Source organism: Ilyonectria robusta (genome assembly GCF_021365365.1).
Source record: "Ilyonectria robusta strain PMI_751 chromosome Unknown BGZ61scaffold_25, whole genome shotgun sequence".
Taxonomy (NCBI): Eukaryota; Fungi; Ascomycota; class Sordariomycetes; order Hypocreales; family Nectriaceae; genus Ilyonectria; species Ilyonectria robusta.
Genome location: NW_025764459.1, coordinates 242,922 through 264,743, shown reverse-complemented (window position 1 = coordinate 264,743; position 21,822 = coordinate 242,922). Strand labels below are relative to the sequence as shown.

Here is a 21,822-nt window from a genome sequence, read left to right as displayed (position 1 = left end):
CGCCGCAATGAGGATGATCGATGGAGGGAAAGTACGTGCAGGGTTCGCGGCGAGCGCGTGCTGAAATCACGCGGAATATGCTTCCCAAGTAGTTTCCCCTGACCCACTACTTGTCCCTTCCCTCCTTCCCACCCCCCTGTTGGGCGTGCTGTGTGGGTGTGTGGGGGTTCCCAGTGAGCTAGCGTGGCCCCACTACGCGTGTCTGATGCCGCCCATAATGATGTACAACAAGGAGAGCTCGTACGGCTTGGGTCCTTCGCTGATGGTCCCAGAGCCAACTTATAAAGACGGGCAAGAGTAATGTAAAAATACATTTGTTTCCAGGTCATTTTCATTGCTTTTTTGGCCAATTGCCGCCTCCTCTCCACGCAAATCCAACGTACTCTGTCTACGCAGTTGCATCGCTGCCTTTGTTCTGTCATTTCTGCCCTGTCAAGCTTGCACTACATACATCACCTACCTTCCACTCAGCTGCTGAGATGGTTTCTGCCGAAGCAATTCTGGCTACGTGCGTCTTCCTCGTAGACGTCCCATTGATGCTCGTTCAATTCTGGGTTTTCTACCACCACAGCCACTCACGCGAACCGTTGTACATATGGCTTGGTTGTCTTTTCGTAGCCATAGGGACGGAGGCCACGCCTCTCGGTTTGCTATGGTATGAACTTGAATCAGGCGGAGAAGTGGGACTCCCAGTCGGGGTGCTAGCAGAACTCGTCATCTTGGTGGCCTTGTGGTGGAGGATCTTGACCGAGGTGAGATCAAGTCACCATCACTCTTGCAACGAAGCTAACATAGCTGACCCAGGGACTATATTATCATTTCCATTTCTGTGCGCAAAAGGCACTTGATCAATGGATTGTGAGGTTCAGTTGCATTATCAGCTTGATATGCGTCTCTGTCAGCTTGATATTGGTCATGGCCAGCCAGTTGTCTAATGCCCGATATTGCCTCGCTATCGGATGCACCATTAATCGGCTGTCAGTCATATCAGTGTACAATAGCTTTGCATGCCAGACCATGAAGAAAGAACTCCCTTACCACAGGAGCATTCATTCGGTTATTTTTATTCTGTCCTGTTTCTTCGGATCCCCTCTCTTCGACTTGGTTCATCAGACGTTCGTGAGTACAGTTCTTGGACTTCATGCCACTACAAGGCTAATAATGTAGATCCTCTGCATCATTTCTTTGATTGTTAATGGTGCGTACACCTTTTTAAGATATCAGCGTCTTGAGACATCAGCTGGCGATGCTGCCTCTGCATCAGGCACTGGGGCGTACCCAGGAAGCCAGGATGAGTTGGTGGGCCCGCAGTCCGTAGGCAGTGAGATGCCTAGGTCAGTGAGACCAGCGAGGTCAATGGTGAGTCTGGAGCTTGAGAGGTTGGATCGTATAGTGTGAAGCAGGCGATTGGGACACCGGAATCACAGCACGAACTGACGTGGGAAATTTTCACACACTCATCTGCGCTGGATGAGCAGATTTGATCAGTTCTTTCTCCCATATTTATAGAATCAATATAACCCGAACTTGTCACAATCTTCTTCCTTCTCTATGTTCCCGTTCTCACCGACGGTCGAGAACTTATTTGCGACTGTGCGAAAAGGCTGCATCAATGTTAGAACGTGAAACGCTAAGAAAGGGTGTCCATTTCACTGGTTCAAAGCTAGTTGTTAGTGAGGCCATCAAATGAAAAGGTGTCTGGCCGGGACACATTTTTTTCAACTATCTCCCCAACCATAACTACGAGGGACTTCTCAAAGGGACATCAGTTCGAAAGGGAAGCCAAGACAGCGTAGGCCCAGCCAAGCCTACAAATATCCGCAAATTCGAACACTCCCAAGAGCTCCGTCTTGGAGATTTAGACATAAGGAAGAACACTAACAGCCTTTTTGCTCCTGAAACAGGCCTCGCATCACTTGCAAGGAGCAACACGAGGAATGATTATGCAGCTTGAGGCGCAGATGCAAAGACTCGAGAGCGCAAGTCACAGTACATGATGCCCAAGCACGAAAATATATCCGCTGAGTAACGACCATGGCGTATAAACTTTCTAGACAAGCACCCATCAGCATATCGGACCGTTACGCTATCATTCGTTGAAATATATCATTATTGGTGGTGCGACCTTGGGGACCCCAGATGTCGCCCGGCAAGTTTACGACCCAGGCTTCACTTATTACAATGGCCCTGCATGGACGAGCTGTTCGGCACTGCCTGAGCCAATGTCTTACCTAGACTAACCTCCACGAGGCCATTGATGTAGCACGGACGAGTCCAAGTATTGCAACGCTTTGTATCCTAAGGTTGGAAGTCGTGGAGGAAAGGGATTATTGGACGCAGTGGATGGTGAAGCAGTTGGCACCTGTTCACCAGAACTGAATGCTCACTGCTTCCCGTCTGCGTTACGGGTTTAATGAATAAAAGTACCGCTAATTTGCTTGTTCGACATGTTCAAAACTTTTGTCATTATTTCTTTTACCTTGTATCAGGCGCTGGTATTAACTGTTGTTGGATGTGCTAGTTACGAAAGATAATTTGGAACCGTTTAGCGTTTGACGCGTATACAATTAAACCCATATATATTATAGGCGTACGAATTTGTTATCTCGGGCAATGCAAGCAAGAAATGGTCGTGGGAGTTGTAGCTTCAGAACAGTCTTTGAAATCCTCCGCAAGGTGGGTGTGAACCTGCATTGACGCTGTTGCCTTGGCCCAGGGGATGTCCGGATACCCCTTTTGCCTTGGTCGCCTCCTCCCATCGAGATCAGAACCAACATACCCAGCTTACGAGTCAACAGCTCTAGCCTACATGTTTCAGGGGTACAGTCAATGCCCATTTAAGGGCAGCCTGGTACCCGTTTACACACTAGTAGGGAATTCCTTTTACATGCATTTCCTCCGCGAAACCTTCATAGCAATTGTTGGATTGTGACCTCGGGTGGCGGCATAAATATCGCCATCAAAGATGAAAGTTGCCACCTATTGCCACTGGCTTAGCAAGCAGCTTCTAGTTGATTCCACATAGCTCAGAAAAGGCATAAAAAGCTTGCCCTGAACCCTTAAGAAGAGAGGGAACAACCTTCTCCATTTACATCATTTGATTAATCACTTCTGCTATTGCATATAGCAAATTGCGTATCCAACAGCAATCATGAAGGTTCAAGGCATGTTAACAAATGAAGACCCCAACCCTAAGGTCGACATTAGATTGTAGAGCAATAGTATCCTCCTTGTCGATCGGCCTGCCTGCTTTTTTTCATGCCTGTCAAGTCTCAAATCAAGCTCGTCTATGGCCCCCATCTCAACATAACGCTTCAACCAACTCAACACTATTGCAGCAAAGTCATTCCAACCTTCCACAATATGTTCCGTATCAAATCAATTCTTTCGAAGCACTACCGTCTGCGCCTCAGATATGTCAGGAAGTTCCCAGGAAGCGTGTGTCGATTGCTTGCAGAGAATGTCGAAGACGAAAAGTAGGTACCATGACCCACAGGTTCTTTATGTTTCATTCGGCTAACCTGCCTAGGTTCGATGCAGTGGTCACCGGGGCACATTGAAAGCCAATTGCAATCGCTGTGTGACCCAACCCAGGAAGCAAAAGCTGGTTACCCTGTAGGGTAGGAAGAGGGATTGGGAGGGTTAAGATAACAGCTGGGGATAAGGGATTTGAACCACTGAAGCACTCAATCAAATGCTTCCCAACGGCAGAAGGGCAAAATAATGTAAAGAAAGCGATAATAGCTGCTGCGACAGCTTTATCATAGGCAAGAAGGGCATTGCCCCGACATCTGGAATAACGTCTATTGAAAAAGCGTCCGAACCAAGCGAACCTTAGCAAACATGCATGAACCCCCCCTCGTATCCTACCTCTTACTCAACGTTGCACTTTCGTGTCAGAGCTTTAAGAGTAGTGTAGCTTCCAAAATCTCATCTATAACCGCATGTTCCGAACCTGAGTAGCTTTCTGTCAAACGATATTCCGCCCAGCCGAGGAGGCGTCCAACCCACATAGGCACCGTTCTTGCGTACATAACTAGGACCTTCGTCCCCTTAACTTAGACAGTGGCTGAGGCCAGTTTTTAACTCTATACAACCACCAAATGAAGCAGTACCTTTCCATTTACAATTTAACACTCCCCCGTCATTCACTAACTGTGTCACACGTTGTATCGATAACAAGTACCGCAAGATGGCGTTCAGTGCTCAGTGCATCGGAGTTGGTTCGTCAGGCGCTCCGAGAGTATATCTCTTCGGTAGAGAGAAGGACGCGGAGCAAGCAGCAGGTACGATAGCATACTTATTATGTAGTTGCCCATACCCACGTGCCGCGGATGAATGTCGACGTGCCGTGTAACCCCGCAACAGAGCCAGCCTTTGGTTCAACGTGGCAGTATAGCTTCTCCTCCATCCGCCGCATCGGTTCTCAGTGGATTCCATAATGTTCAAATATTGCCTTGATTTCGTTCAAGCTCAGGCCCATCCTCTCACAAAGCCTCAACAGGACGAGTGCCTTTGGCGGACCAAGGAACCCTGCCCCGATACCAAAGTCTATATTGTGCGCGCTGACAGATCCCCATGTTACACGACTACACACCACTACAGGAATGTCATTCCCATTGAGTGTCTTCCTCATCTCCTCAACCTGGACCGAGGGCCAATAGCCGGCGCCTAACCCTACCAGAACAAGTCCTTGAATGTCGGGTGGGATGAAAACGGCGGTGGCTGGATCTTGGTGTCCATATGCCATCAACACGCGCGGCCATTCGGCATCTGGCGAGATCTTCGTTATGTCGAAGTGTTGATGACCTAGAGGTCTCGAGGCCGGGAAATAGAAGATAGGCAGGACGTTTACAAACGTGCCTAGATTTCCTGCATCCCCGGCTTCGAATAAATCGAGCTGGTTGGAGTTGATCTTTGTTGCATGGCGAGGGCTCAAGATCCGGTCGGAGAACACAACTATGACTCCACGATCCCTGGCGCTTTTGTCCCCAGCCGCGACAACGGCAGTGAGTAGGTTCATCCTTCCGTCGTAGATGGCAGCTGTGTGTGGACGCGAAGAACCTGTGATGATCACGGGTTTCTCACTCATCACTGTCAAGTCGAGGAAACATGCCCGCTCTTCCAATGTATCCGTCCCGGTGATCACTACCACGCCTTGCGTGGTGGGCCTTTTGAGCTCAATCTGAACTGCTATGCTTAACCCATAATCTTGTTCTGATTTTGCGTTAATGCTGTCTTGCTTGGCGTATTGTACGAGCCGTACATTGGCGACGCCGAATATCCCGGGAATTTCAACGATGATATTCGTGACGTTTAACACACCGGCGTTATATCCGGTGGTTTTGGACGCAGGCCCATCGCCGGCGAATGTCCCCCCAGTTGCAAAGATGGTGATGTTAGGTAAGATTGGGTCGAAGGACAAGAACTCATCTACACTGTGAGGTTGCTGATCGATGTCGGCTATATTCCAGTACGGCCATAGCACGAAGTTCCAGAGCCATTGGCGTTTCATAGTTTTGGGGGTGATCAGATCGGGGCACACGGAGCCACTGCTGCTGTTCGAGTAGTGTTAATGTGCCGGGCGCTCTCAACTCTCACAACAACATATGATTCACTCGCCGTTCGCACTGGTTAGGAGACCAATGTACGGAAGATCTGTGGCAGGAGCAGGACAAATTGTCAAACGAAACGATATCCCTTACGCGGTACATATCACTGGACGGACATTGGGCTATTTAACATGGTTGTCCGCTGGTGATAGTTGCGGCCCTCAACGAGGGTGCCCCCGGGGTGTCCCTTGGTTGGCGCGGCCTGGGAACTAACGAGAAAGCGCATTCCTGTTGGGGGATTGCGATGTAACTATCCCGTGCCTACATGCGGAGCCTGGCGCATGCGAGAGATTAGTGAATTGCACGCCTCGCGGAAGCTGTACGTACCCTATTCGCTGCTTAGTTGGCCAGAATAGGTGCCCTGGTTGTTGGGTCAAGGTTTATTGATGACTTGACTCATGGAAGCAAGATGTTTGAGAATGTCTCGATGGGTGAGATCTCATTTGAGAAAAGATCCACCGGTAAAAACAGTAACAATGATCAGCAGAGCGCTCCTCATGATATTTATTGGGATATGTTCAATTCTTGCCGAACAAGACACGCTCGTTAGCTGTCACCTTTCCTTCACGCGACAACACTTCATTCAACTTCTTCACATCCAACTATCAAGCTAGGTCTACGCATTGTGATACATTCTCTCTAAACTGCTCAGTTACTTTGTCATTCTTTTCTCGACGTTCTGCAACATTTTAATAATCGTCAGTCGCCCTCCGGTTCTGCCCTTTCTAGCGAACTCTTTCACTGGGAACGAAAAGCCAAGTGTCCTTTCGCGGATCTCTGCTTCAAGTCGACCCTGCTGATGATGAGTATCTTGATGAAGGATACTGACTGGCGACTTACAAATACCTGTTCCATCAAACATTGAAACAAAAAAAGATCGTGCTTTCAACTGTGTACAGAATTGAGCAATACTGTAGAACTTCTCGTTGAGGAGACGGGAATTCAATCCAAGGATACGATGCTGCGTCTAAGGGCGATTCCACCCTACCCACTGCCCAAAGGTACAACCTCAGCAGGCCTGATGTTCCGCCGGAATCCCTTGCAGGCAGAAGTCGATCAAATCATCCACGTTCCCAATAGTTGGATAGAAATGGAGAATGAATGCTCGAATGATATGTCGCGTTGCTATCTGGCAAACACGTCTGTCCAGTTCTGGATCCTCCTCCGAGAACGACATTGGGCGGTCTCGCAAGTCCTGAGCAGACCCTGACGTGCTGGTCGGCACATTGTTGACACAAGACAATGGCTTAGCAGAAGCCGAGCTTTGTGATGAAAACTGTAGCCGTGGGGTTAGCAAAGGACCCAGCTTAGAGAGAGGCATAGAAGACTTCTGCGAATCATGCCTCCCTGCAGAGGTGATATTGTAGGTAAGAGAGAACACCACACCTTCTGCGAGAGCATAATTAAAACGATCATGCGCAACGGACTACTGGTACTCCTTTTTTATGCAAGTGATCATGGAGTCCCGGTCGAGCTTTGACCAGGGGTAGGTGGTCTGTGGGTGCCAGTGCACCCGTGGACAGATTCGTAAAATGTGTCAACAGGGGTATATGACCCGATTTGTAAAGTGTGTCAACAGGGTGTATTACTGAAAAGTGTGTCAGCAGGGGTATGTGACCCGATTTGTAAAGTGCGTCAACAGGGATACGTGGTCTGTGAGTGGATTGCGAGAGCGCCCGTTGGTGGGGTCTTGATTGGCCCCAGGCGGCTCCATGAATGTGCATAGGAAGGAGTGGGCTTGTGTGCAAGAATGGCACACTGGTTGACGCACGACAAGAAGTTATTTGGGGTTCATTGTCTTTTTCTTGGCCCAAGTCAGAAGTACAAAAATCCTGACGGCTTCATTGTGCGCGGCATCATTACCAGGGCAGTCTGCAAGTTCTTACGGCTGTCTCGCGGCATTACGGGCTTATGGCTGCAAGTGTGCGAGAAAAAGGAAGGACGGCAGGAGACGCAACATGGCTTGTTGGGATCGATGCAACCAAAGGGCTTTTGGTGAAGTGAGGTGAAGTGAGGAGGTGCGGAATAAGCTGCTCTCTGGCACGAGCTTGCCTCAGTGGCCGCCTGCGAGAGAAGAGATAACTAGGTACGATGGGCAAGGAACAACAGTGGCTTGCACCGACTCGGAAGCAGCCCTCTCAGCATGCCACTGCTTCACTGCAGCTCATCCCTTCGCGTCCCAACCCACCGTACATCGGTGGGGTAACGTGCTGGGTATCGTTCTTCGGACTTGACCCTCACCGCTCTGTTGGCTGTTCAACAAGGTTATCTACTCTCGCACGGACAACCAAGTCGGGATGGAGAGATGAAGGTTGGGGGCAATGGCGAGATTACTCTTGAGGTGCGCTTGTGGGTGTGATGTGGGACGCAAGCTTAGGGCAGGAGCGGGATCTTTTGGACCCCAAAGTCCTTCATCAAGCCCCGCGCTGAAAACGCTTCTCTTTGTTTTCACTTGGTCCACCCCGCACAGTGGCTGACCGGCACACGGGCCCCTAACTAACCCCTGTTTCATAGTCTACGAGGGTGCTGATGCTCACTGATGAGACCCCAAGTGTATTCGAAGTAGCATGACAAAGGATAACTTGAATTGGTACGTAGATGTACGAGTCCGCGGTGCCAGGGTTTTGCGAGACCACACACTCCCCCTAGGGTCGACATAATTGCGGCAACGCCGTACTTCACGACTCCTTACCCCTCTGTACGGAGTACCCCGACACCCCCTCCCCTGGGGCACACTACCCGTCTACCATCGTGGCCTTGTACTCCATTTTACTGCAGCTCGTTGTCCCGTGACTTCCTCGCATGCGAGCAAGCACAGTTACAACGGGCTGACAGCGCTGGGCTTCCGAGGCTAGACAAGGTGAGCTGAGTCTTAACATGGGGTACGGCCAACACTGGTGCAGGGGAGCCCACGGAATTATTGCCCTACGAGCACACGCCGAAGGAGTGAAGGAGTACTGGCCAGAGAGGCCGAGGGGGCGTTCTCTCCCCGGGGGGGGGGAGGGAGGAGACCACCTTTGCCACTGGCATTATGTGGCTAGCTAGAATTGACACCCCCTGAGCAGTGACGAGTTCAGTGGTGTTAGCCGCTGAGTGGCACCCCCACACGTTCGCTAGTCCTTGCCGAACACGGCACGCTGATCGCTGACCCGTCGTCGCCATCATAAAGGAAACCGTCCCTGGCTATCACTGGCTGCCAAGGTCCGCAATCAGGCCTCCATTCCATTTTCTTACGGCACAACCTCTACCATCATGTGTAACTATATCTACGTAAGTGTAATGGTGAGCACTGCCCTCGCAGGCTAACAGAAACACAGAAGGAGCTGGGATGTCAGCATCACTACCACCTCGTGGAGTCATGGTGCCCCAAGTACATCGAGACAGAACGTAGATGTCCGCCCACCATTGTGAGCAAACAATATTGGTAAATTTTCTGGTATCTATCGATGATCATCCCAATTAACTGTGGCTTAGGGGGGATGATATCTGCGGTATGCCGTAGCTAAATCATAGTGTATGACAGTGGAGAAGTACTAATGAGCGCCTTGTAGCGGCGTGCCGTGAGGAACAACAACCCGGCAAAAACCCGTGGGCGAAAGCAACCCAACGACCACCGATGGGAGAAGCGTATTGCGAGGCCGAAAGATGAATAAGTTACACACCACCACTTTCGGCACAATGAAGAATGAGAGAAGGAACCTGTACGGTATCAATTTAGAGAGCAAGCGGCGCCAATAGGCGGGAACTGACGGGGATGATAGGTCACCACCAGGGATTGCAGGGCCATCTCGGTAGTGCCACCTCTCTGATCGGGAGATTCAGTCGGCAACTTACCAAGCTCCTGACCTCCAATTTGCTTCGGTCAGTTTGGAGTGATGACTGAGAAATTTTGGTCACCGTTCAGGGGCAACAGGATATATGTGGGCGCAAGAGGAGTATGTCTTTGTGTTAGTTAATAAAGTGCAACTGATATGCGTTTCTTCATCCTCAAATTCTGGTCCTCAGCAGGCCGATCATTGTTGACCGTCACCAGCTGGCTGTTGTCTCAAGTGGCCGACCTTGGTGCGTAGGACGCCGGAGACGAACGGCAAAGCTGACCAATCTTGCACAGGTCTCAATCTCGACGACATCGACATCCACGCCGACCGTATAAAGTTGTGGGACGACTTTAACCATGCCTGGCTGGGTGTGTGCCAGAGACAGATCGAGATGATGACTTCCTCACAACAGCTGTCAAAATCGCAAAGCCTCATGTCGAAGGAGATGATCGAGAAAATGGGAAATGAACTGATACGCTTATGCGACGGGATGGAACGTCATGAACTCGTTGACTACCAATATGGAGTAGTTATGGGAAGAACAGATTACTGCCGGTATGCATCTCATCCCGGGCCAAGTACCTTGTTCCGGAACAGCTAACAGAACGGACACAGCTCTCGAAGACTGTCTCGATCTCTATGAAACCTCCGAAGACGCTAGTGGAGAGAATGGCTCTTGACGAGGAGTTTGGCCGGCTGGGCTTTTACAGCTAATTAAGGGGCACAAACCGCGTACGCCTCGGGAAGTTCACTCGCCAAGTCATCTTCTCTTTCGAGAGAAACCATGGTGTAATTGTAGAAGCGCGGATACAAGTCGGTAAGATCCGTCGCTCCAACCTCACCAAGGCTCATCTCCGCCACGTCTGCTCGCTTTGTCCACTGTCACGGTACTGGCGCTCGCCTTATGGACCTGCGTCTTGTGAAACAAGTGACCACAGCTTGTCATTCTGACCCCTTTTTATACTCGGTGACTAGTCTAGCTGGTGACTTTGATCATGGGATGTTCTCCAAGGCCCGAGTCTTTTTCATCATCTGCAATGCAGATGAGGAAACCCGGCGGGCTGGGTTCCGGGCGACCTCTGAATCGCCACCATCATTGAAATGAAATATAAGAGAACAATATCGGAGACTCCGAGGAGCTTGGCTTCACATTCATTTCCCCGCTCTCTAAACGAACACATTGGTTAGGGGATCAACAAGGACCGGAACGAATGGGTAGTCATCAACTCGACTTGCTCGTTCACAAGAATCGGGAGCTCGAGATTCATAAAATGGGCAGGGGCATTTGAACGGACATCGGAACGCAGCGCAGATCTTGGCGGTACATCGCTTTCGTGTTATCACCGCGTGTTGTTGGGTTCCAGACTGGTCGGTGGGCTGGGTGGCACAATCGACAAGCCAACAGGGAGTGTAATTGATCAACGGGCGCAGCGCAATTGTCATTAACCAGTAAATCTCGATCCGTCCTGATCGTGCAGGTGGAGCTCGGGCAAGTACCCTTGTGTCCACCATGGTCTGAGACCATCCTGAGCCCACTGAAACTAGTCTTGGATCCAGACCTAGCTTAATGAGATAGCGTCGTCGCGTCAGGTGTGATCACAACCCTGGTTGGCTGTTGTGCCCAGTTTTGTGGCTCCCGCAATAATGTCAAGTTCGGCTCATTGTGGTTCCCTGCTCTCCTTTTTTGCGCTTGGAGATGCAGGTCCGTGGCCCACACACCAGCATACTTCTTGAATTACTTGCATGGCCCGTCACGTGAACACTACCTCGGGGCTGTTCCTGCTTATAAGTTCTACACGTCCGCCCCTTGAAAGCAGCGCAACGTGAACACTCCGCCACCTACACACTTCTCAAGACAACATGACTTTACCAACAGCACAAACATCCAGTAGACCACCCCGCCGGTAATCTCTCCCTCCACAAATGTCAAGATATAGCTAACGCCTAGTAGAGAGTCGTTCACCCAATCATTGTGGCGCCGAGGCTGCTCTCCCTTCGACGCAACGAGAATGAATTGCCCTGACTTTCAACCCTCGTCCGCAGAGCCCGAACAACTGCAAGATCATCCCGACCAGGATGGGCTGCGCCCGGGGCACCCGCGTGACGCAGCGGTCCCCACGTCATCGTCTCACGAAGAAAAGCAGCGGCAGCGGGACTATGCGGCCTTCGCAAAACTCGTGAGTACGCTTCACAATGGGCGCTCTGCCGTATCGGTACCGAAAAGAGAGAGTTTGGAGGCGGGAAATGGCGTCCTGGCGGAAAGTCCGTCGGTCCTCCGGGTCATCAGAGACTTCGTGGCAAAGGAGCATGGAATCGTCCCTGAACAGTCTAGCCGAGGCTGCCGTTCGAAGACACTCCATATGCCAACTAGGATAAGACCAAAACGTATCATAGGCCTCGAGCGGATGCTGAGAAGGCTTGGGCGTTCGCGCGGAATGAGAAGACGTGATCCAAGACATACCCTGGGGACTAGACAAGGCGTTTTTTGAGCTCAAAAGAAGTACCTAGGGAGCCTGTAGCCTTAAGAACTCGAAATTGTTGTTCCTTATCCTGCATTGCTGCTCTTGCCCCTACGCTCACGATCCCAGGGATTCCCTCACGTGCTACCACATCGGAAAGCCGGATAGCAGCCGTGCATGAAGTCGAGAAGGGCCTTCTCGCTTACGGAGCGCGGGCCGCAGTGCTTACAAGCCGAGCCTCGTTGGATTGGCAGGTGTGGATGAGGACTTGAGCCATCCGGTCGTAATGGGAGGCTGTCTGGATCTGACAAGCTTAATAGAGAAATACGAGTCTTTAGACCGCGCCGAGCAGATTTGACCACATCATGCTTGTCGCCTAGGTGTCGTGATACGCGTTTAGAGGTAATAGCAAAGCCACATTATTTACAGATGATAGCAGGCTCAGGCTAATTATAGAATAATCCAAGGCTCTCAAGCTTTCGAACATGGCTTGGAGGCAATAAGGTAGTAGTTTCAGTGCAGGTCGTCAGATCAGTCATATTTTCATGAGGAGTTCAGTATGTATGTGTTCTATTGAGCTCTATAGGGATGGCACAGGCCTTCGTGCCAGAAACGCGCCGCATTTCGCATTCTTGCTAATCACGCTTAGATTGGAAATGTGGCGCACTTCTATTGTGTATTCCTAAAGCTAAAAAAAAAACCCCAGGTTATAAACTAAGCTAGAAAATGCTGCTTGAGACACCGGTGCTGCTGGCAGCTGGACAGCATCCCGACCGAGACGCTACAATGGCTCGCGAGCATATCCACACCCACGCCGTCCGGCATGCGGTTTGGGCAGAAGGGCAAGGAGGCGTCAATGAGCAAGTACCGCTCCGTTGGGCAGCGGCATGTGGGCTTTTGCTTGCGTGCATGCTGGATCGGCCGCGACGCAGCATTCGGGCGGTGGGCCGTCCGCTTCACCGATGCGCAGTGGGGTTTACTGCAGGATGTGGTATACGAGCTGGACGACGAGAGGGCGGCCGGCAGGGGTCGGGCGAGGGGAAATCGGCGCCAGGGCGACAGCGACGGCGACGGTAAGGGCGACGGCGACGACGAAAAAGGGGAGGACGAGGATGATGAGGGCGGTATCGCTGCCACTGCCACGGCTGGCTCCCCCAACCCCGCGCTCGTTTTGAGAGTGTAGTAGGGTGGCAAGTTTCTAGACCATAACGTCATAACAGATAAGATCAATACACTCTGTTCAATTTCGATCTTATCTGCTAGGGATCTAACACTGGAGTGGATTGTCTAACAGAGGCTGGCTATTCCCGCTCGACGGACATAACTCTTTCGCCTGCAAAGTAGCGAGGCTATCTTACAGGCAATTTCCGAACATTCCATCATTGCATATATTTAAGAATTATTAACTTGATGAAGCCTCTGATTGTGGATAGTCCGGCAAGCTTAGTGAACAGATATGAGCCTTGAGGCCGCGATGAGCATATTTGACTACATTATGCTTAACCTCTGAGTGTTGTAGTGTGAGTTTGGTGTTGATAGAGAAGGCGCATCGTCTGCAGATGATGGCAGGCTTGGATTGATAATAAAATAAGCCAAGTTTCTCAAGCTTCTTAAGCTGGCTTCAGGGTAATGAGGGAAGAGATGTAAAGGGTGTGATTGGTGCATAAGTGGAAATGCGGCGCGCTTCTATCGTGTATTCCTGAGTAGATAGCAAAGGCGGACGCAACTTCCCTTTATTGCCATGACCCACAATTGTGATCACTAGGTAGGCTGTTTGAAGGGATGACTTGAATGAGATTAGACAAAGCCTCGCCCGCGTCCGGCCATGACTTTCTCTTCAGACCGTTTCATTTGGGCAATGAGATAGGGGCAAGAGCAGCCAAGTATTGACGCATTCCTAGATAGCGCAAGATCACCATCCAGGATTTTTCTCAGCGCAGCGGAGGCAACTCATTCTAGTCGAAGCTCGTGCTATACAAAGTGGATAAGCTAATGAGGACTTTAAGCCGCCATGTAGTACAGCTTTCAGCAGTGTGACTGGCCGAGACATACGACACGCAGCTCTGCCTCAGTCGTTCCTGCACCTACGTGTGCCTCGTCAACCTACAATTGCCTTGAGGAGCACGGGATACGACGTCGAATCCGCAGTCTAGTTTCATTGCTCTGTGGTAATCTTTCTATTCTCTCGTCTTCATGCGGTAATGAAGCCAGCCCAGCTTTGCCTCGATCTAGCAGACAAACCTCATTACTCGACAACTCGACTTATGTAGGGCAACCAGTTCAAAGAGTGCAGCCCACCGAGTAAACTTGGCTCTGGGCCATCTTTATAAAATTCGGACCGCGCCCTTCCGCTAGTGACAACCCCCTTGCTAACAAACTACGAACTCAGTAGGCGATGCTCTAGCAATTCACGCCAACAACCAATTCCTATCCTGCCTTCAACAATCGTAATGTCTCTTCCCCGTCAACATCAACAGCAACAGCAACACATCAGCTTACCCTCCAGCTATATTCAGACACCACTAACAACCATTCCAACGCCTACTCGCCCTCTTCCATTGACCTGGCACAGTCGGATCATTCGAATCCTCAGATCGCCATCAGCAACGCTTCCCACGACGGTTTCCTACTTCCGGCAACAGCCAAGGCTCCTCCTACCACCTCGCAAAGTTGTCGAGTCCGTACCAAGGATACCGGAGCTGTGGTGGCATAAAGCATATCATGCCAGAGATGGCATATCTCATCACCATCTCTGGTCCGAGTGGGAGGCCGAGCTTGGACAAAGCCTCCATTCCCGCACCCGACTTCACTACTGGCTCAACGCGGTCGCACCCTGCGTTAGTGGCGAGCTCTATCGCAGGTGGCAAGGCGAAGCTGAAATCCAACATAGGCTGATGGCTGGAGGTCAACACGGGCTGCAGCTTCCAGCTTTGGAACTCTACACCGCACTACAAGAGTTGACGCCACTGGGCCATGAGTCGATTCGATCGGCCATTGCCTTATGGGGGAGGACTACGAAGTACGTAGAGACGCGTGCGTCATTTCGGCTGGTGGATCATCGTATTAAAGCGCACTTCCCTCAGGGAAGATAACCTTGCTTTTTAACAACCTGTTGAATGATGACCCTGTATGACGAAACCTCGGATAGATTGATATCCTGACCTTAGTCAGAAAGGGGGGTATAATAACCCCTCTTCCGGCCGATCCGGATGACCGGCAGGAGGAATCATCAACATCATTATCACTGTATTGATCCCTATCTATTTGATCGAATTGACCGTAACGGATCTATCACAACCAACACACAACAGCTTGTGGGCCGCCACTTCAAGAGGAATGGATGTGCCCCACATATCCAAATACGGTTAGGGATGGCAAAGGACCTGAGAAGTGGGAACGATTTTGCAACAGGGGACCCTACGGGGCGAGGGGGGGGAATCAGGTGTTTCTAACTTCGTAGTGGTGGGGGTGTGAACATGTGCTGTACGTACACCATTCCACTTCTGCCCGTGACGTGCCGGCCGTCCGTACTAGTATTAGTAGCGCGTTGGACCCCTTGCAGCGGATCACCCATCCGATTTCAGGGGGGCAAGGCCCAGGACCACACACTCGGGGAAAAGAGACAACAGAGTCGAAAGGCCACTCTTGTTCCATGCCCTTTTATTGGGTACGTAGGTAGGCAGCTTCAAAAGCAATATTGTACTACGTACACCGGCGCTGGAACACACCTACATCAAGTCGCCACCCTCCCGCCATTCACCACCCGTGAGGTCTCATCAACAACGATTTCAATATTATAAGAAATCCAACCTCAAGACTCGACTTGCCCTCATGGTTTGGCTTCTCATTACCCCTATTTCAATTGCCACTCCAAAGTTCCAAGCCCGCTAGTATACCCATTGTGGCATCCTCTCCCATATGTCCCACTGCGGTCACTTCTAGCCTTCGATTGCTTGACTCCAGTTACGATCCTTTTTGGAAAAATCTTTCAGCATTCTGACTCAATTGAAGGCTTGTCACTTGCGCAAGCATATTTCACTATCAAATCTTTTCTGTTGCAACCGATTCGGGTATACTCCCGCCTGTCTTACCTCCACCACTCCTACTACTTATAGGCAACTTCCAAGTTCCACACAGCACAATGCCCTACTGTTCGAATACACACGTTCTCACTGTGGATGCAAACGTCATCTGCAAGGTCGACACAGGCAATCCCGTCAACCTCTATAGCATGTGGACTGGTGAGTGCCTTCACTCTTGGCAGCTTTTTGCCACCTGCCTTTGATGCTGACCAATTCGATTAGTCTTTTCTCGGTGCGCAGATTCTGTTGAACAAGGCCGAAGATTAGAGAACCTCAGCTGGCGACTCTGGCAATGCGAGACCTTCGTCGTCGACAACGATCGCAAGGCCGCCTCCACCAACAATTTCCCCAAAACTCTTCCCCAGAACATCTCTTCCGAGTTCCGGATACCCGATCTTCCTCAACTGTCTGGCCGTGTCGACTCTCTAGCCGACGAGGAAGCCGTTGACTTCACTTCCGTCTCAGCTCCTCTTGAGATCTGCCGTCTTAGGATACGCTGCCAGGATTCGTGCACCAGCAGCCGAAGCAAGCGGGAACGACACATCAGCTCCGACGACTTCGAAAAGATGATTGTCTCCATTGTGAAAGACAAGGATCCTTTGTCAGCACCGCCACCAATCTCCCCCATCGTCGCTCCTCTCAAGGAGTCGCTCCCTTCGCTGTCCGCCTTTGAGCGCCCCGGTTCTACTACCACCGAGACTCAGTCGCCTAGGAAGTCGATTAGCGATGGCTCAGACGCATCACTGGAGCCCGCTCCCATGACACCTTCGCGCGCCATAGTTGTCCGCGGGTTTTCGCCATCCTCAATTCCCGTTCCTCGAACCATCCCCAGCTCAGTCAAGTGTACCGCATCCGACATGAATACCGAGCCCACCTCCTTTCCTGCTCCCAAGCCTGTCCAGTCTAAGAAGCAGCCTACCAAGTTCACTCTTGGCGGAGCCTCCTTTTCATCCACTGAACAGGACCAAAGCCTCGATAACCGCAAACCAATCATCCCCATCGTCAAAAAGCCTATGTTTACGATTGGCGGCTCCTCTGAGGAGGATGGTTCCCTCAAGAGCGCCCTTGCTGGCTCCCGACCTAGCTCACTTCTTTCTCCGAAGAAGAAGCAGGCCTCGTTTAGCACCAATGTCATGACCCGCACCATCGAGGATGAGGCTGCAGTGGACTCTGACACCGATTATATTGACGAGAGTGCCATTGACGACGATGACGACTCGTCTGACTGGGAAGACTCCATCGAGGACAGCGACAAATCCAGCATGGATGACAAGTTTTTCCAGCGAGTCGACTCCAAGGCTAACTTGACCTCCCGACGGTCGCTCATTACTCTCATGCTGGCACAAAACGACCGAGCACGGACCCTGGGCAATCATACGTCCCAATCCACCTCGGCCATTCCTCGGTGGCGCATGGCCCCCAATGGCCCTTCGCTGAGTGCCTCGTCTAACGACTCTGACGAGGCGCCACTTATGATGAAGGGCATGCGCCCTCCCACCCTCAAACCCATTCACGAGATTTCTCGATCCAGCGCTCAACCCATCGTTTCCCATGCCAGCCATGCCCAAGGACAGGCTGCCCTGTCACCGCGCACAACGCGCCGCAACTTGCTGGCAACCGAGTTGACCAAGTCTCTCCATCGTCATCTCCTCTGGGAACGACAACAGAAGTCGTCGACCGCCAACGCGGTCTTGAAGCGACGCCACACCTCGCATGATGTAACCAATCTCAAGCAGTATCCTGTGAGATCCTGCATGAAGACGAGTGAGGATGTCAACGCGAGCAGCTGGAACCAGTACTTCTCCAAAGAAGCTAGCAACGGATATCACTCCAAGGGGTGGTGAAGAGCGACAGGATAATACCCCAGATAACAAGCTCATATATCGACAGCTTATACATATCACCACACAGGGCTCGTTTCGCACGGTCTCTGGGTTGGATTCAATACCGCGTACCACTTACAGCACATGACAACAAGGTGACGTGTATAGCGAGTAGTATGAGTTGCTTTGATTGACTCCAAAGGTTCTCAATGTAGGACAAGTCTCAGTACCTGATGTCTGGTTTAGCTTGATGGGTCAAGACCCATCTTCTCGCCCATGGGCGCACAGCGGGCTCTTTGGATCACTTCAACAAATTTTAGGATAGGCGGCAGAGAAGAACAAATTGCATTGGAACAAAGGTGAGTGGGTACCGACAAGAGTCGCCTCACCATCTGATGTAGCAAACTTCTTCTGGAACAATGGGCAAGCAAGGGCAATCGTGGAAAGATGGCTAGAGGGATTGACGAGCACCGAGAACGATAGAAGTTATCGCTACTCGTACATCTTTATTAGGTAGCACACAAGCACATGAGTCCCCAAGCAAAGGAACCAAAGCAGACAGAGGGACTTCGCGTGCACAATTGCTCACAATTAGGTCCTAAGAAATCGACCTCGCTGTTTGATGTGCGCCCCAGGGGTGCAATTTTGAGCCGTCTGTAGAGCAATAGTCACGCGGCAAGCCATCAAATCCCACAGAAGCCAGGTTCCAGTTTATCGGGACGCCAGGGTTGACAAACGTCGTTGCTAACGGGTTAGGCTGTTGCTGCGTGAATGCGTACATGGTTGACGTGTTTGGTGCAGTGGATCCCGGTAGCCACGGTTGGTTATATAGGCTGGTCCCAGGCTGTCCAGGATAGTCTGTTGGGGGGGCTAAAGATTGACGGTCGTCGGCTGGAGTCTTGAGAAGTAGCAACCCCGATGTCCAAGGCGACATTCCCAGCCGTGGGGTGAAATGAGGCTTGTCCACCAACAGGCATACTGCTCCCTTCAACAAATCCATGTTGCTCTGATGTTATCTCCTGGATCATAGAAGGTGTGTACTGGATTCCTTGCACCGGCAAGTCACTTAGAAAGGGCGTGCCATATAGGGCTGTGCTAGAGCCGTGATCTGGCGCCGGGGGCATTAAACTCTGAACAGTTGGCAGTTTTGTCGCTGAAATGTCGTCATCCTCGTCTTTTGTGATGGATCCGTCGTCATATTCAGAGTACGCCTCCGGAATCTTATCTTCTGCCATGACATACACCTCAGTGTTTGCATCTTCGTATTTGTTAGCGCTTGGTTGCCATTATGATTTGAAAAAAACCGTCAGAGGCGGCCTACCGATTTCTCCATTTTTGAACCTCTCCTCATGCTTAGCCACCCTAAAGATCTCGTTCAGGTACGGTCGCTTTTTGCCATTGGCTGGGTTTTTCTTGTCGGCAAAGAACGCTGACAATGGTTCGGTGGTGATCTCCTCAAGCTTCTTTACGTTGAGGTTCAGCTTCTGAATGTCGGGGTGTTGTTTATGGTTTGGCTCCACAATCATGCGCAAGATATGGCACAACAAATGAACGCGTTCTACAAGACTGTTAGATCACCGCGGTAGTCCAAATCGCATTTGCGAACTCACCCCTCTTGTAAAGATGATCCGGCTCCTTGTGGCGGACCTTTTGTTCTTTGGTCAGACCCCATGGCTTGGGTCATCACTCTGGCGCCTTCTCGTCGCTCCCAGTATACGGATGGGTAGATTGCTTCTTGGGTTCGACGGCTTTGACCCAGGCCTTGGCGATGAGTTTACATGCTGTCTGCTGACAATTTTTGAACCGTTGTTCATAAAAATTCCACACATCTTGCTAGTTGCCGATATTAATCCCCTTCCTAGTCGTCTTGACGACTAGGGGAACATCCTCATCATCGTGGACTGGGTGACGAGCCCGGCGTCTCTTCCGACCTGGTCGTCCAGAAACATCCAAGTCTTCAAAACTTGACATAGGCCAATGATCAAACGTTCGATTTCTCAGAAAAGGCTGACCCGAGTCTAAACAGTTCAGGACACTCTGGTACTTGTCGGGATCGAAGAACTGTCGCATGACATCGCCGTCAAGTCTCGCACCCCCGGGGCCAGAGATGATCATTGGGCTTTCATCATCCATGATTACTGCAAGAAAGTAATTTCTTGCAGATATACCGCAGTGTCGACATATAGCTTCGTCGATTTTCTGTGTATTTCTTTTCGTTTCAGAGACGAACTTGATGTTATTAGGAAGTAGGCTTACCATAGGTAGTAGCCGACCTTGCACGCCTTGTGTATGGGCGAACCGATTGTCACCAATAATACCCGATCGAGCCATCGTGGACCAGTTCTCGTAGGAGAGATGTAAGACAGAGTCTTACAAGGAATTCAATGAAGAAATGTTCCCAATGGACGGTTTAGAACACGTCGAGAGATGTAGAATGATGCTCACGGGCTAGTGTTATGTAGGCCGTGAATAGATTAGATCTGGACAACAGAAGTGCAGACGCGTGGTTGATAAAGGGATGGGCCAGGGGAACTGAAGTACCCACGTTGTCTCTCTTGTTGGTTGTCTCGTTATGCTGGGAGGTCCACCAAGGTCTCGGAGGCACGCGTACATCAATAGCTGCGTGCAGGGACAAAGCGGAGCAGTTCTTTGATTCGGCAGGTGATGTGAGTCAATGTTTGAGGCATTTTGCCACTGCTCGAAGAAAAAGAAAAGAGGTGAAAAGCAACCCGACAAAAAAGCAATACACCAAGAGGACAATCAAACCGGGACTCCACAGTGACCGCGGCAGTTTTCAGCTGGACATCTCTTGTTGTTCAAAGTACACTCGGCCATTGGATTAACTGTTAATACCACCGCGCCCATGTGGGTGACTCCACCATCCATGTATCACTCGGCCACTAAGCTCGGACTGCCATGAGGTTTGAGCCATCATTGACATCAACGAGTTCACATCTGCGGGAGTAGTTGCTAGCCTCCATCGTAGTCCAAGAGCGTGACGACTACCATCGCCGTTGATACCGCCTAAAGGGGGTCGAATGTTGAACGAAACCCGGAGTGGACTCTACCCGCAAGTCCACTCCACGAGTCCACTCCGGGTTTCGTGTGGCCCAAACTTCATAGACTATCATAGAACTGAATACGGCCCACAAAGACACCCAGTAGTGCCCACCGAAACCTCTCGTGTATCCCCAATTCTTCATGTTTAATCTCGGCATCGACTCAAATGGCGATTCGTTGGCAACCGATCCTCATGTGCTTGAGGATCAGGGCTTTCCCAGGAAGGGGTGTGATGTAATACTCGATTGCGAAGCATTGGTCTCGTATCTATCGAGATCTTGTTGTTGAAATGTCTTGACATCGGGCGGCATCGGTGTCGGCATCGGCGAGGGTAATGGAGGGCCTCTTCATCGTGGGACTTTGTGTCAAATCATCGTTCTTCTGCCTTTGTGGCAAGTTAGCTAGTAATTGACAGAGAGCAACTCGTAGCTTACACTTACCTCCCATTCCATGACCCAGTCAAGAATAGCCGCAGCCCGACAAACACTTCTATAAGCAGTGATGAATCACTCCGTCATTCGTGGGGAAGGAGGCCTGCAAGTAAGCCAATAAGTAGGACAGGAGTAAGGCGAAGGCAGTGATGTTAAAAAAGAGAGCGAGATAGCAGGTCTAGATGTTATATCCACAAACGACCTGAAAACCAAAAATAACGGTGAACGATGAGCAAAATATGATGTCTAGGGGCCAATTTGCCCAGTTTTGTTAGATAAAAAGTTTGATGACAGTGGCGAGTGGAAATGTAAGGGCACTGCAAGTTAAAATCAATTCAAGCTGAGTAGGTGGCTTGGGTGTAGGGGAAAAAGCTAGGACAAGGCCAAGGCCAAGGACGGACAGCACGTATCGTCAAATGTCTCCAGCTGAAATTATCGTAACAATGGGAATGATATTGCTACGTTGAGTTCGAATTCGACAATGGTGGCCCAAACAAAATTGGCGGATCAAGGGTTGGCCCCAAGACACGCTTACGT

General features: G+C 50.7%; 9 protein-coding genes across 9 annotated transcripts; 7 read left to right on the top strand and 2 right to left on the bottom strand.

Annotated features, from left to right (window-relative positions):
* The first annotated feature begins 285 nt into the window (after window positions 1-285).
* On the top strand, window positions 286-1,533 carry BGZ61DRAFT_460719 (uncharacterized protein). Its single transcript, XM_046247061.1, has 3 exons — window positions 286-752; window positions 805-1,115; window positions 1,168-1,533. The coding sequence occupies exons 1-3, from the start codon at window positions 480-482 to the stop codon at window positions 1,187-1,189; spliced, it is 606 nt and encodes a 201-aa protein (XP_046098358.1). The 5' UTR covers window positions 286-479; the 3' UTR covers window positions 1,190-1,533.
* Window positions 1,534-3,067: 1,534 nt separating this feature from the next.
* Window positions 3,068-3,833, top strand: BGZ61DRAFT_460718 (uncharacterized protein). The gene is made up of 2 exons (XM_046247060.1): window positions 3,068-3,476; window positions 3,530-3,833. Exons 1-2 carry the CDS (start codon window positions 3,177-3,179, stop codon window positions 3,617-3,619), a joined length of 390 nt encoding a protein of 129 aa, XP_046098357.1. The 5' UTR covers window positions 3,068-3,176; the 3' UTR covers window positions 3,620-3,833.
* Window positions 3,834-4,426: 593 nt separating this feature from the next.
* Window positions 4,427-5,515, bottom strand: BGZ61DRAFT_364581 (L-asparaginase; the record flags this gene model as incomplete). Its single annotated transcript, XM_046241533.1, has 1 exon — window positions 4,427-5,515. One exon carries the CDS (start codon window positions 5,513-5,515, stop codon window positions 4,427-4,429), a length of 1,089 nt encoding a protein of 362 aa, XP_046098356.1.
* A 3,300-nt stretch (window positions 5,516-8,815) lies between these two features.
* BGZ61DRAFT_460713 (uncharacterized protein) lies at window positions 8,816-9,589 on the top strand. The gene is made up of 4 exons (XM_046247059.1): window positions 8,816-8,882; window positions 8,930-9,036; window positions 9,087-9,103; window positions 9,164-9,589. The coding sequence occupies exons 1-4, from the start codon at window positions 8,865-8,867 to the stop codon at window positions 9,259-9,261; spliced, it is 240 nt and encodes a 79-aa protein (XP_046098355.1). The 5' UTR covers window positions 8,816-8,864; the 3' UTR covers window positions 9,262-9,589.
* BGZ61DRAFT_116008 (uncharacterized protein) lies at window positions 9,306-10,164 on the top strand. Its single transcript, XM_046236992.1, has 4 exons — window positions 9,306-9,318; window positions 9,374-9,674; window positions 9,724-9,985; window positions 10,046-10,164. The coding sequence occupies exons 2-4, from the start codon at window positions 9,584-9,586 to the stop codon at window positions 10,071-10,073; spliced, it is 381 nt and encodes a 126-aa protein (XP_046098354.1). The 5' UTR covers window positions 9,306-9,318; window positions 9,374-9,583; the 3' UTR covers window positions 10,074-10,164.
* A 1,091-nt stretch (window positions 10,165-11,255) lies between these two features.
* BGZ61DRAFT_460707 (uncharacterized protein) lies at window positions 11,256-12,351 on the top strand. The gene is made up of 2 exons (XM_046247058.1): window positions 11,256-11,334; window positions 11,382-12,351. Exons 1-2 carry the CDS (start codon window positions 11,291-11,293, stop codon window positions 11,917-11,919), a joined length of 582 nt encoding a protein of 193 aa, XP_046098353.1. The 5' UTR covers window positions 11,256-11,290; the 3' UTR covers window positions 11,920-12,351.
* A 240-nt stretch (window positions 12,352-12,591) lies between these two features.
* On the top strand, window positions 12,592-13,072 carry BGZ61DRAFT_592397 (uncharacterized protein; the record flags this gene model as incomplete). Its single annotated transcript, XM_046256725.1, has 1 exon — window positions 12,592-13,072. Exon 1 carries the CDS (start codon window positions 12,713-12,715, stop codon window positions 13,070-13,072), a length of 360 nt encoding a protein of 119 aa, XP_046098352.1. The 5' UTR covers window positions 12,592-12,712.
* A 2,958-nt stretch (window positions 13,073-16,030) lies between these two features.
* BGZ61DRAFT_557635 (uncharacterized protein) lies at window positions 16,031-18,216 on the top strand (the record flags this gene model as incomplete). The annotated part of the gene is made up of 2 exons (XM_046255693.1): window positions 16,031-16,130; window positions 16,194-18,216. The coding sequence occupies 2 exons, from the start codon at window positions 16,031-16,033 to the stop codon at window positions 17,813-17,815; spliced, it is 1,722 nt and encodes a 573-aa protein (XP_046098351.1). The 3' UTR covers window positions 17,816-18,216.
* Window positions 18,217-18,385: 169 nt separating this feature from the next.
* Window positions 18,386-20,125, bottom strand: BGZ61DRAFT_498092 (uncharacterized protein; the record flags this gene model as incomplete). Its single annotated transcript, XM_046251241.1, has 8 exons — window positions 18,386-18,448; window positions 18,489-18,664; window positions 18,774-19,052; window positions 19,116-19,352; window positions 19,405-19,468; window positions 19,550-19,627; window positions 19,667-19,993; window positions 20,051-20,125. 8 exons carry the CDS (start codon window positions 20,123-20,125, stop codon window positions 18,386-18,388), a joined length of 1,299 nt encoding a protein of 432 aa, XP_046098350.1.
* Window positions 20,126-21,822: the final 1,697 nt, after the last annotated feature.